Source organism: Haematobia irritans, chromosome 1, assembly GCF_050003625.1.
Source record: "Haematobia irritans isolate KBUSLIRL chromosome 1, ASM5000362v1, whole genome shotgun sequence".
Lineage (NCBI taxonomy): Eukaryota > Metazoa > Arthropoda > Insecta > Diptera > Muscidae > Haematobia > Haematobia irritans.
In genome coordinates this window covers 72,075,545-72,088,822 of record NC_134397.1, presented here as the reverse complement: position 1 = coordinate 72,088,822, position 13,278 = coordinate 72,075,545, and the positions used below count along the sequence as shown (strand labels likewise).

At 34.3% G+C, this 13,278-nt stretch overlaps 1 protein-coding gene across 1 annotated transcript; it reads right to left on the bottom strand.

Annotated features, from left to right (window-relative positions):
• Window positions 1-7,366: 7,366 nt before the first annotated feature.
• Window positions 7,367-12,869, bottom strand: Act88F (Actin 88F). The gene is made up of 2 exons (XM_075290737.1): window positions 12,709-12,869; window positions 7,367-8,708 (listed from the first exon to the last, which is right to left on the bottom strand). The coding sequence occupies exon 2, from the start codon at window positions 8,683-8,685 to the stop codon at window positions 7,555-7,557; it is 1,131 nt and encodes a 376-aa protein (XP_075146852.1). The 5' UTR covers window positions 8,686-8,708; window positions 12,709-12,869; the 3' UTR covers window positions 7,367-7,554.
• Window positions 12,870-13,278: the final 409 nt, after the last annotated feature.

The window sequence follows — 13,278 nt, the reverse complement described above, 5'->3', positions numbered from 1 at the left end:
TTCCACACATTTCCCAGCAATAAAATTTGGAAGTTCTTCCAAAGACACAACTTTAAAAGCACTTCCAGAAGATGTACTCCCAATGATGTTCTTTATTTTAACTACTCAGGAAGTTCTTTATTAAAAGTTTTTTCATACTTTTAATGGGAAATTTTAACTTTTTTGTTTCAAATACCTTAAAAACGAAGTAAGAATTCATAAAATGGTACAAATAATTTGAATTTTGTCGAATAAAAATCTAAATCCAATCTGAAAAACTTGTGAATTTTTGAAAATGTTTGAGGTCAAACGTTTCCGACAAGCATTAGAATCCATTAAAAATTATAAAAATTATTTATTTGACAAAATATAACAGAATTTTTTAATTTACATTCAAAACATTGAATTCGGATCACACCTAAAGAAGTGATGCAAATTCAGTGCAACGGCTGTTGAAATGGAGGACTTCCGTCCTATGACAAGCCCATGTTAAATTCATCGCTTCTTCACCAATTTTGCACCACTTCCGGATCCAAAAAGATAATTTTCATTACTTTTTTTGCGACGCTGTTTTGGCTGGGCTTGTTTATTTTTTATAAAAATGGAAAATCGTAAATAGGTTTTCAAATTCTGGGGGGGGCTAAAATTTTTCTGGGGGGGTCTAAGCCCCCTCCCCAGAGGCCTTCCTACGCTTATGCTGAGGGCTATATATAACTATAGACCGATATGGACCGAGTTAGGCATGGTTGTTAACGGCCATATACTAGCACAATGTACCAAATTTCAACTGACTCGGATGAAATTTGCTCCTCCAAGAGGCTCCAAAACCAAATCTCGGTATCGGTTTATATGGGGGCTATATATGATTATGGATTGATATGGACCACTTTTGGCATGGTTCTTAAATATCATATACTACCACCACGTACCAAATTTCAACCAGATCGGATGAATTTTGCTTCTCCAAAAGGCACCAGAGGCCAAATCTGGGGATCGGTTTATATGGGGGCTATATATAATTATGGACCGATTTTTACCAATTTTTGCATGGATGTTTGAGGCCATATATTAACACCACGTACCAAATTGCAACCGAATCGGATGAATTTTGCTCTTCCAAGGGGCTCCGGAGGTCAAATCTGGGGATCGGTTTATATGGGGGCTATATATAATTCTGGACTGATGGGGACCAATTTTTGCATGGTCAGTAGAGACCATATACTAACACAATGTACCAAATTTCAGCCGGTTCGGATGGAATTTGCTTCTCTTAGAGGCTCCGCAAGCCAAATCGGGGGATCGGTTTATATGGGGGCTATATATAGTTATGGACCATATATTAATACCACGTCCCAAATTTCAACCGAATCGGATGAATTTTGCTCTTCCAAGGGGCTCCGGATGTCAAATATGGGGATCGGTTTATATGGGGTCTATATATAATTATGGACCGATTTCGAGCAATTTTTACATGGGTGTTTGAGGCCATGTACTAACACCATGTATTAAATTTCAGCCGGATCGGATGAAATTTGCTTCTCTTAGAGGCTCCGCAAGCCAAATCGGGGGATCGGTTTATATGGGGTCTATATATAATTATGGACCGATGTGGACCAATTTTTGCATGGTTGTTAGTCTTGTCATATACTAATACAAACAATGTAGAAGAAATTATTAGATTTTATAAATTTTTTAAATTTTACCTTTCGCCTGGACGGAGAATCGAACCGCGGTCCATGCAATTTGTAAGCCAACACACCATCTACTGAGCTATGTAGCTGTTATTTTCATCAATAGATAATTATCCATATAAGTTATATTTATATAGCATTTAACAGAAACATACAATTTAGTTGGGCACCATGGAGCAGTGGTTGCTACGATCGCCTTGCATAGCAAGGGTCCTGGGTTCGATCCCTGCTTCGACCGAACACCAAAAAGTTTTTTTTTTTACATATATTCCAGATATGTTCGGAAGATACTGAAAAGGTGTTCAACATTACATACTGCTATATTAAATTATTACTATAAAACGGTAAAATGTGACTTATTAAAGACTTAAAGTCAGAAAAGAACATTGTTTGATATAAACGAAATGGACTGTGTCTTTGGTTCATAAATAATTTTTTTTTATTGAAAAAATAAAAATTTTGTAACAAACGAATTTTTTTGGTGATAAAAGTTTAACATTTTCGAAGAAACACTAACACAAAAAAAAAGTTTTCGGCACACGTTTTCCAAACGTTTATTTTTCTTTGCGAGTAGAATTATTTTCTCGAAATATCACTTTTTGCTCGACGTGTTCGCAATTTATTTTAGATATATTTTACATATTTTTTTACTTTCATTTTGATATAATTCTACACATTTTAGATCTAAAATCGTATAAAAGGTTATATCTTAATTTCATTTTCTTGAACGCTTAGACAGAAATTTAGAAATTAAACAAGTTTCTTTAAATTTATCTATCTTATGTTAAAAATTATAAATTGATCTTTGGAAACGTACCAGTTGATACGATTATCTTTAGAAAGCGGTATCTTCCAAAAGATTCAGTTGAAATTCTTTGTATTTTTTTATTTGTCAAAATTTTATTTCTATAGAAAATGTTGACAAAATTTTATTTCTATAGAAACTTTTGTCAAAATTTTATTTCTAAAGAAAATCTTGTCAAATTGTTATTTCTATAGAAAATTTTTTCAACGTTTTATTTCTATTGAAAATTTTGTCAAAATTTTATTTCTATAGAATATTTTGTCAAAATTTTATTTCTATAAAAAAAAAAATTGTCAACATTTTATTTCTATAGAAAATTTTGTCAACATTTTATTTCTATAGAAAATGTTGTCAAAATTTTATTTCTATAGAAAATTTTATCAAAATTTTATTTCTATAGAAAATTTTGTCAACATTTTATTTCTATAGAAAATTTTGTCAAAATTATATTTCTAAATAAAAATTTTGTCAAAATGTTATTTTTATAGAAAATTTTGTCAAAATCTTATTTATAAAGAAAATTTTGTCAACATTTTATTTCTAAAGAGAATTTTGTCAAAATGTTATTTCTATGGAAAAATTTGGCAAAATTTTATTTCTACAGAAAATGTTCTCAATTTTTATACCCTGCGCCACACTGTGGAACAGGGTATTATAAGTTAGTGCATATGTTTGCAACACCCAGAAGGAGACGAGATAGACACATGGTGTCTTTGGCAAAAATGCTCAGGGTGGGCTCTTGCGCCACACTGTGGAACAGGGTATTATAAGTTAGTGCATATGTTTGCAACACCCAGAAGGAGACGAGATAGACACATGGTGTCTTTGGCAAAAATGCTCAGGGTGGGCTCTTGAGTCGATATAGCGATGTCCGTCTGTCCGTGAACACATTTTTGTAATCAAAGTCTAGGTCGCAGTTTTAGTCCAATCGACTTCAAATTTGGCACAAGTATGTGTTTTGGCTCAGAATAGATCCCTATTGATTTTGGAAGACATCGGTTCAGATTTAGATAGCTCTCATATATATATTTCGCCCGATATGGACTTATATGGCCCCAGAATCCAGAGTTTTCCCCTAATTTGCTTAAAATTTTGCACAAGAAGAACAATTAGTTGTTGTTGTTGGTGTTGTTGTAACAGTTTATTGTGATCTCATCCATTTCATGTTATACGCTTGGTACATCAGCTTGTTGGCAGATCAAGGAACTCTGCGACTAAGATGGGGTGTGTCCAGAGTGATCTGGTAGTGAGTCGGGTTGGTTTGGCTGGGCAAGAGAAAAGATGACGCGTGTCGTGTGGCCCTTGGTTGCAAATTGGACAAACGTCAGCTACGCTGCTATCAATCACCGATAAGTAGGAATTGAGGCGGCTGCACTTGCCTGATCTTAATTGGGCCAAAACTACCCTAGTCTGCCGTGGGAGGTCTCTTTCCTCCGGTGCTATGGGCGGTGGTCGGACTCCAAGAACAGGATTAACCTTGTAGCTTCTCACCGCTTCAGCTACAGTATCCTCATGAATCCTGTTCAAACCTGCCTGGTACGCTGCTTGATCTAGAGGCTCTCTTTTATAGCGCTGGATCTCGCGCTCTAGATTATGTATATCAACCCTTACGTTCCTGGGTGGTGGTTGTGTATCCATAAGATGGTGGTTTGGATGATTACTGCGATAACAACCCAGGAGATACTGCTTTGACAACATGTAGTTGTGTCTTCGCACAGGGATGATCTTTGTCTCCACATAAAGGTGATCCAGGGGTGTGCTGCGGAGACACCCAGTCGCAGTTCTAAGAGCAGCGTTCTGGCAGGTTTGTATGTTATTCCACTGCGTATCACTGGTCTGCGGTGTCCACACTGGCGCTGCATAGTTTACCACTGACCGGCCAATTGCCTTATAAGTAGTTAGCAAGGTTTCTTTGTCCGCACCCCAAGTACTGCCTGCTAGTGACTTGAGGACCTTGTTTCTACCACGGAGCTTATTACAAATTGCAGTGGCATGGGCAGATGACCTAAAAAGGCTGTCGAATGTGACCCCAAGAATCTTGGGGTAATTTGTGGTCGGAATTATTACTCCATCGACTCTGATTCAACTGCCTGCGCACTTCTGCCGTCCATGTAGTAAATAGTGTGGCTGAGGATTTGGTGGGGGATATCCTCAAGTTTCTCGCAGTGAAATAACTGGTAAGATTAGCTATGTAGACGTTCAACCGATCACAAATGTCATCAACATTGGGCCCAGATGCCAAGATTGTACAGTCATCCGCGTATGATACAATCTCGACGCCGTCAGGAGGGGGTGGAATCGAGGACATGTAGAGGTTAAACAGTGCCGGAGATATCACCCCACCTTGGGGAACTCCCTGTTTAACTCTACGCGGTCTTGACTTTCTGTCCCTGAATTCCACGTACGACTGGCGTCCACACATATAATTCAGCACCCAACGCTTCGCTCCTGCCGGTAGGGACGTATTCTCGATGTCCTCAAATAATGTGGCGTGGTTGACCGTATCGAATGCTTTCGATAGGTCAAGCGCCACGAGGACCGTCCTGTGATACGGCCTGGGCTGGTTAAGTCCCTTATTAATATGTGTCGAAATGGCACGTAAGGCTGTTGTCGTACTATGTACCTTACGGAATCCATGTTGATGGTGGGCAGCTGGAAAATTCTCCACAAGGCTGGGGAGGAGTAATGCCTCAAGTGTCTTGGCTACTGGCGAAAGAAGGGATATCGGTCTGTACGATTCACCTTTGCTCGAATCTTTGCCCGGTTTCAGTAGTGGAATCACCCTTCCCATTTTCCAGACATCGGGTATAATGTGTGATTCCAAAGACAAATTGACGAGTCTGGTCAGTACTATAGTCTAGTGTGCGAAATTTTATTGAAATCGGTTCAGATTTAGATATAGTTCCCATATATATCTTTCGCTCGATATGGACTATTACGGTCCCCGAAGCCAGAGTTTTACCCCAATTTGGTTGAAATTTTGCACAGGGAGTAGAATTAGTATTGTAGCTATGCGCGCCAAATTTGGTTGAAATCGGTTCAGATTTAGATATAGCTCCAATATATAGCTTTCGGCCGATTTATACTCATATGACCACAGAGGCCAATTTTTTGCTCCGATTTAGATGAAATTTTACACAGGGAGTAGGATTAGCATTGTAGCTATGCGTGCCAAATTTGGTTGAAATCGGTTCAGATTTAGATATAGCTCCCATATATATGTTTTTCTGATTTCGACAAAAATGGTCAAAATACCAAAATTTTCCTTGTAAACTCGCCGCTGCTTAATCGAAAAGTTGTAAAAATGACTCTAATTTTCCTAAACTTCTAATACATATATATCGAGCAATAAATCATAAATAAAGTTTTGCGAAGTTTCCTTAAAATTGTTTCAGATTTAAATGTTTCCCATATTTTGTTACTAACATTGTGTTCCACCCTAGTGCATTAGCCGACTTAAATTTTGAGTCTATAGATTTTGTAGAAGTCTATCAAATTCTGTCCAGATCGAGAGATATTTAAATGTATGTATTTGGGACAAACCTTTATATATAGCCCCTAACACATTTGACGGATGTGATATGGTATCGAAAATTTAGATCTACAAAGTGGTGCAGGGTATAATATAGTCGGCCCACCCGACTTTAGACTTTCCTAATTTGGTTTATTTGTCAAAATTTTATTTGTATAGAATATTTTGCCATAATTTTATTTATATAAAAAAATTTTGTCAAAATTTTATTTCTATGCAACATTTTATTTCTCTAAAAATTGTTGTCAACATTTTATTTTTATAGAAAATTTTGTCGAAATTTTATTTCTAAAGAAAATTTTGTCAAAATTTTATTTCTAAAAAAAATTTTTGTCAAAATTTTATTTGAATAAAAAAATTTTGTCAAAATTTTATTAAAATTAGGTGAGGTCGAAATTTTGGCCGTGTATACTTGTTTTAGTGTTGAATTGCACAAACAAAAACAATAAACAAATTAATTTTTTTTTAAAGAAATTATATCTATTCAAGTTTTAAGACCTCGTCCCCAATGTTACAGATTTTTCTGACCATCTCGGAGTGAATAAAATCTTGGTTTGACTACAACTACTACCTCTAAAATTGTCTAATATTTCTAACAACGCCCTCTATATCTGGGAAATCGGAACTAAAATGCTTTTGTAATTCTTCCTCTTTCCATAATGCAATGCGAATTCAATTCGAAATATTTTGTTTTAAAGCTCATTTAATACAAAAAATCATTTATAAAACAAAAAATTGTATCACTTAAAGCTAAATAGTCAAACTATGCGCGATGTCTGGCCATATGGGAATAGAAGTTCCACATTGTGTTGATCTTGTTGTGGTTGTACCAAAGAAAAAAAATCATTGTTGGTTTTGTTGTAGCATCATCAGTGCTATTCAAACTGCATTTCATTCAATTCTTTACATTTTGATGGTCAAAGCAATCACAAATTTCATTTGTTTTCTGACTTTTTTATTTATTTAGAATTGTTTCTTTTTTTTGTTTTTCCTTTATTATTTCTCCAAAGATGATCTTAAGTATTCAAAAATATTATGAAAAAATAAAAACATGTAAAATCTTAATTAAAATGAAACACTTTACAACTCATAGCCCTTTGGAATTGGCACAAGCGGGCAGTGAGACCAAGCTGTAAAGCTTAAGGCCCGCCCATCCCTCATTGCTACCGCATCGCAGGGCCGCATTAGAAAATAAACATTTTAAGGTTATAAACTAAAAAATGTTAAATTTCATTAAAAATTTGTATTTGATGTTGGTGCTTTGTTGTCGTAGTTTGTAGTGGTGGTGGTGGTTTTGGTATTGGTACCGAATGGGTTAATCTCCCCATTCGAATAGAACTAAAAATCATAAAAAAAATATTTTGTGGATGTGTGCTGTTGTTGTTCTTCTTCTAGTTGTTGTTGGTTTAGATGGTGGTTGAATGTTGTTCTTATTGTTGTTGTTGTTAATATATAATCGTATATATAAATATATAAATAAAATAAATTTAGTGAGGTTTTGGTCTTGGCTAAGCGGGCTTGTCGAAATCTTTTGCCGGCGAAAAGATTTAGAAGCACTTGCGGTGAACAATGCCAGGGCCGGATTCATCGTATTCTTGCTTCGAGATCCACATCTGTTGGAAAGTGGACAAGGAAGCCAAGATGGAGCCACCGATCCATACGGAGTACTTTCTTTCTGGTGGAGCAATGATCTTAATCTTAATGGTTGAGGGAGCCAAGGCAGTGATTTCCTTTTGCATACGATCAGCAATACCGGGATACATGGTGGTACCACCAGACAATACAGAGTTGGCATACAAATCCTTACGGATATCGACATCGCACTTCATGATCGAATTGTAGACAGTCTCATGGATACCGCAAGATTCCATACCCAAGAAAGAGGGTTGGAAGAGGGCCTCGGGGCAACGGAAACGCTCATTGCCAATGGTGATGACTTGACCATCGGGCAATTCATAAGACTTCTCCAAAGAGGTGGAGGCAGCAGCGGTGGCCATTTCTTGCTCAAAGTCCAAAGCAACATAGCACAACTTTTCCTTAATATCACGGACAATTTCACGTTCGGCGGTGGTGGTGAAGGAGTAGCCACGTTCGGTCAAGATCTTCATCAAGTAATCGGTCAAATCGCGACCAGCCAAGTCCAAACGCAAAATGGCATGGGGCAAGGCGAAACCTTCATAGATGGGCACAGTGTGGGATACACCATCACCAGAGTCCAAGACAATACCAGTGGTACGACCGGAAGCATAGAGAGACAACACAGCCTGGATGGCAACATACATGGCGGGTGAGTTGAAGGTTTCGAACATGATTTGGGTCATCTTCTCACGATTGGCCTTGGGATTCAAGGGGGCCTCAGTCAATAATACTGGATGCTCTTCGGGGGCAACACGCAATTCATTGTAGAAGGTATGATGCCAGATCTTCTCCATATCATCCCAATTGGTAATGATACCGTGTTCGATGGGGTATTTCAATGTGAGAATACCACGTTTGCTTTGAGCCTCATCACCGACATAGGAATCCTTTTGACCCATACCGACCATCACACCTTGGTGGCGTGGACGGCCTACAATGGAGGGGAATACGGCACGTGGGGCGTCATCACCGGCGAAGCCAGCTTTGCACATACCCGAACCGTTGTCAATGACCAAGGCACCAGCATCATCATCACACATTTTGGCAGTTTACTTTAGAGTGTCTGTAAAATCAAACAGAGAGAGAGAGAGAAAGAGAGATTATAGAGTATGCTAAAAACAAACTTGAGATAATACAGGCAGGGCGAGATAAACAAAATATAAAAGAAAATATCTCATTTTAATGGAGAAGAAATTGAGAGACTTTTGATGTAAAAATACCGAAATAGAGTTTTTTTGTTGTAATTGTTAGAAAATCATACATACTACAAAAATGCAATTATTTATTATCCAAATTTAATTGATGAACGCCGTAGAAGAATATTCAATACCCGATAATATCAAATTTTTATATGAGGATCGCAACCATTTTTGATGCAAAAATGCCACACAAAATATAGTTCTACCAAAAAATTATATTTTTCACAAAGAAAATTTGACTTCAAGTGAAACACGTAATGAGTGTGCTATGAATATCTAAAACTTATTTTTTATAGGTTTTCTATAATTTCAGTTTGATTTTAACTAACATTCCACACACAGAAAATTAATTTCTTTTGCAATGCAATTTTAGGCCAAAGAAGTTTTCTTGCGTTGTTTTTGTTTTTTTTTTATGCCAAACAAATTTCGGCTACCATTAACAAAGATTTATTTTTCGTTAAAAAAAAAATAAATCGTCTTTGATGTTTGAAAAAATATTCTAAAATTCAAGAATAGTCTTTTACTGCTGCTAATCTCTCACTTAAATGTAAGTGAAATTCCCCCATTCAACCAATGTGGCTACCTATGAGAACTCCATGCTGATAATCTCTCCTCTAAATATTATTGAAATTCGCCATTCACCTAATATGACTGCCTAAGAGAGCTTAAAGCTTTTTTCTTAAATTTCTCTTCTTTATGGGAACGCATTGAGGCCAAATTTCTTTGGCTAGCTGAGAGAACTCTTTGCTGATAATCTCTCATCATTCATCTAATTTGGTTGATAAAGAGAACTCCATGTTTTTTCTTAGAGGGGTTTTAGACGATGCAATTGGTTGCGTGCAATTTTTTGTATTCTCTTTTAAAGTTGCTTCTTAAAAACTTCAGCATTTATACGTTGAAATTTTTCATGCAATCGCTTGAAATTTCAAGTTTCAGAAATGTCAAAAAATTGCAAGAGGAACGGAAAACATGAAATTTTTTCTACCCCCTTTGCTTCTCTACCCCGCTTGCCTACAAACAAGAATTGCGTGCAATTATTGCATGCAATTATTGCATCGTCTAAAACCCTTCTTAAGTTTCCTTTCTTTATGGGAAGACATTGAAATAAAATTTCTAAAATTCAAAAATAATCATTTACTGCTGCTAATCTCCTACTAAAATATATGTGAAAATCACCATTCACCTATTGTGGCTAGCTAAGAGAAATCCATACCCATAATCTCTTTTTCTGAAATTTCTATTCATTATGGGAACGCACTGCTGCTAATCTCTCACTTAAATATAAATGAAATTCTACCAATATGACTGCCTAAGAGAACTCCATGTTTTTTCTTAAGTTTCTCTTTTTTGTGGCAAGACATTGAAATCTAATTTCTTTGGAAATTGTGGGAGATTATGAAGTCTCATACTACTGTGGTAAGATTTTAGTATAATTTACCATTCAACTAATAGAGAACAATATACTTCCTCTTGGGTTTCTCTTTTATATGAGAATGCTTTAAGGTGAAATTTCTTAAGAAATATATGATAAATGACTAAAGGTATCTAGACAATTTATAGTTGGAGAGGGGTCTATAGCCTCCTATATAAAATGCAGCAATAAATTCTGGGAGGGGGTTGCTAAAATTTTTCTGGAGGAGGCTAAGCCCTAACCTCAGAATCTTTTCTTATTATTCTAGTGAAATATTGTGCTCTTAACAATTCCATTTTTATTTCAAAGCGAAAGTTAAATATTTCTCGCACGTGAGTCCAAATAATGTGCCAGACATTGTGACACCATTTGGAGAAGTTCTGAAATGTTTCTAACATTACGAGTGCATTAGATTCAAACAACGACATGGCTTGAAAAAATTGCAATTTTTTGCAGAAGCCTTCAGTTGAAATAATAGCAATCGGGAAACTTCTTCACCTTATCAGCCTCAATTATTTATATACCTCCCTAGATCCATTTTTTTTATATGGAATTCTTAGACCTCTAAACGGTATATGTGTCTAAGCTTACACCCTTAGCTCACTCTCAAGCACATGAACTATGTCATTACATAGTAATGGATGATGAAGTTACTCCTCCCATGGGTTGCATAATGCCTTATTGCCTCTATTCACACTAAAATTCCCCACGATGAAATTTTATATAGTGATATTTTTCTTTTTGTTTTTTTTTAGTATTTTTCATTAAAATTTCGTTGAATATTCTGTGGGATTCCTAAATTCTATTTTTTTGTATTTTATAACTAGCACTTATTAAATTTTCTTTTTTATATTTATTGAAATTACTCATATATATCTGGATACGTTCTTTATTATGAAGAAAATCCTGTAGTAGTATCATTTTAAAAATGTTGTTAATTTACAATTGCAAACTACAAGTCTGTTCCATTTCTAAAAAATTCTAATGATGAAATGATATTTTCAAAAGCAAAATTATTTAGTTTCCGATAACCTGGAAATTTTTCTACCAAACTTTCTTTGATCAAAATGTGTATCAGACAGCAACTTGAAAAATTGTGATCTAAATTAGAAAATAAAAAATTAAAGTCAATAATTCACAAAATTTTTAAATAATGTTTCTTTCTGATTTTTAATTTAATTAAATGTTTTCATAACTACTAAATAGTATTTACTGATTTTCATTAATCCGACTTGAAAATTTGTGATCCAAATTATAAAATAAAAAAAAATAAATAATTTAAAATTATTAATTCTCTAATTTTTATATTATGGGTCTTTAATTTTTAATCTAATTAATAGTTTTATAACCACTAATTAGTATTGACTGATTTTCGTTAAATCGAACTTTAATCCAAATTCGAAAATACAAAAGAAGTAATATATAGAATCATTTGTAATCTTTTTTTAATTATGGATCCTTGATTTGTAAATAAATTAATTAATGGTTTTTTCAGAACCAATAAATAGTATAGACTAATTTTCCTTAATTCTTTTTTTATATTATGGGGCTTTAATTTTTAATCTAATTAATTTTTTTTTATAACCACTTATTAGTATTGAGTGATTTTCATTAATCCGACTTGAAAATTTGTGAAACAAATTCGAAAATAAAAAAATATATATAAAATCATTAATTAATTTTTTATTAATTATGGATCCTCGATTTTTTAAATAAATTAATTTTTCTTCAGAACCACTAAATAGTATTGACTAATTTTCAACTTCAATATAATATTCAGTGGCTTTCATATAAATTAATTTTTATTTCTTTCTTTTCGCACTCAAATTAAAAAAAAAAACTTAATTGGAATCACAAACAAATCAATGGCCTGTTTAAATAACTTTTCCATTAAGTTTCAGTTCCATATAAAAATATTAAAATATTTTGTAAAACTATTTTTAGAGATTCCAAGATTATTTAATATTTTTTTTTTAATTTTAATGGTTAATTCAAATAAATGGCTTTTATAATCCATAGCATAACTTCACTTCAAAGTTGGATCACATTTTTCATAGGTTATGTTGAGTTTAACACATTGCATAATTTGCATTAACAAAAAAAATATCCATTTAGAGTGGTTAGAAATTTGATACACATTTCGAAAATTTCAAAGTTCAGCATCATCGAGATTATTGGGGCTATAGAAAAAGCCATGATATTTTTAAATTTATTTTCAATGAAATAAATGTATTTTTAAATCGTTCACTTATTTTAAAAATTATTTTTGCATTTTGTTGTTTCAATTTCTTCTTCTTCTTCTTATTTCAGATATTTTTTCACATTATCCTTTTGTTTAAACACTCAGTGTATTATCCTTTCTTGTCCAATAGTTCCTTAATCCATTTGCTTTCTGTTTTGTTTTTTTTTCTGTTTCTTATTTCACTTGCAAAAAAAAAATTAAAAATATTCACCTTTTCGGCCAACAAAAAAAGGAAATTGAAATAGAATTCTTTTTTCTTTGGTTCTATTTGAATCGATCGAAGGATCCTTGTTGCCGTCTACACTCAACAACAAATAGATTCACTCTAAAGTAGTTTAGCCTTTATAAGAGCCGTTTTATTTGGCCATTTACCTCTACGCGTAATTCATTCTCAAAATAAACAATGCAGCATTATCACCAATACCAAAGCACAGGGATCATCACAAACACATACAAACAGACCTTATGCCCACGGATTCATTCGATTTGCAGAATATTCTCATTTTCCCTTGTACCATATTAACTCACACACATACAAACAATGGCCACAAAGACCATTTATCTCATTGTCTTAATTTTGGCTGTGAGTGTGTGTGAATGTATTTTAAAATGTGTGTATGTTTGTCACCGAAACAAAACTAAAATAATTGATTAAATTAGTTAACGCCAATAAGTACAACCAATCCAAATATGTTCAAAGTGTTAATGCGGCCAAAGGCTGATGTTTTACCCTACAGACTGCACGTTGTACATTAGTCTCTAACAACCATGCAAAAATTGG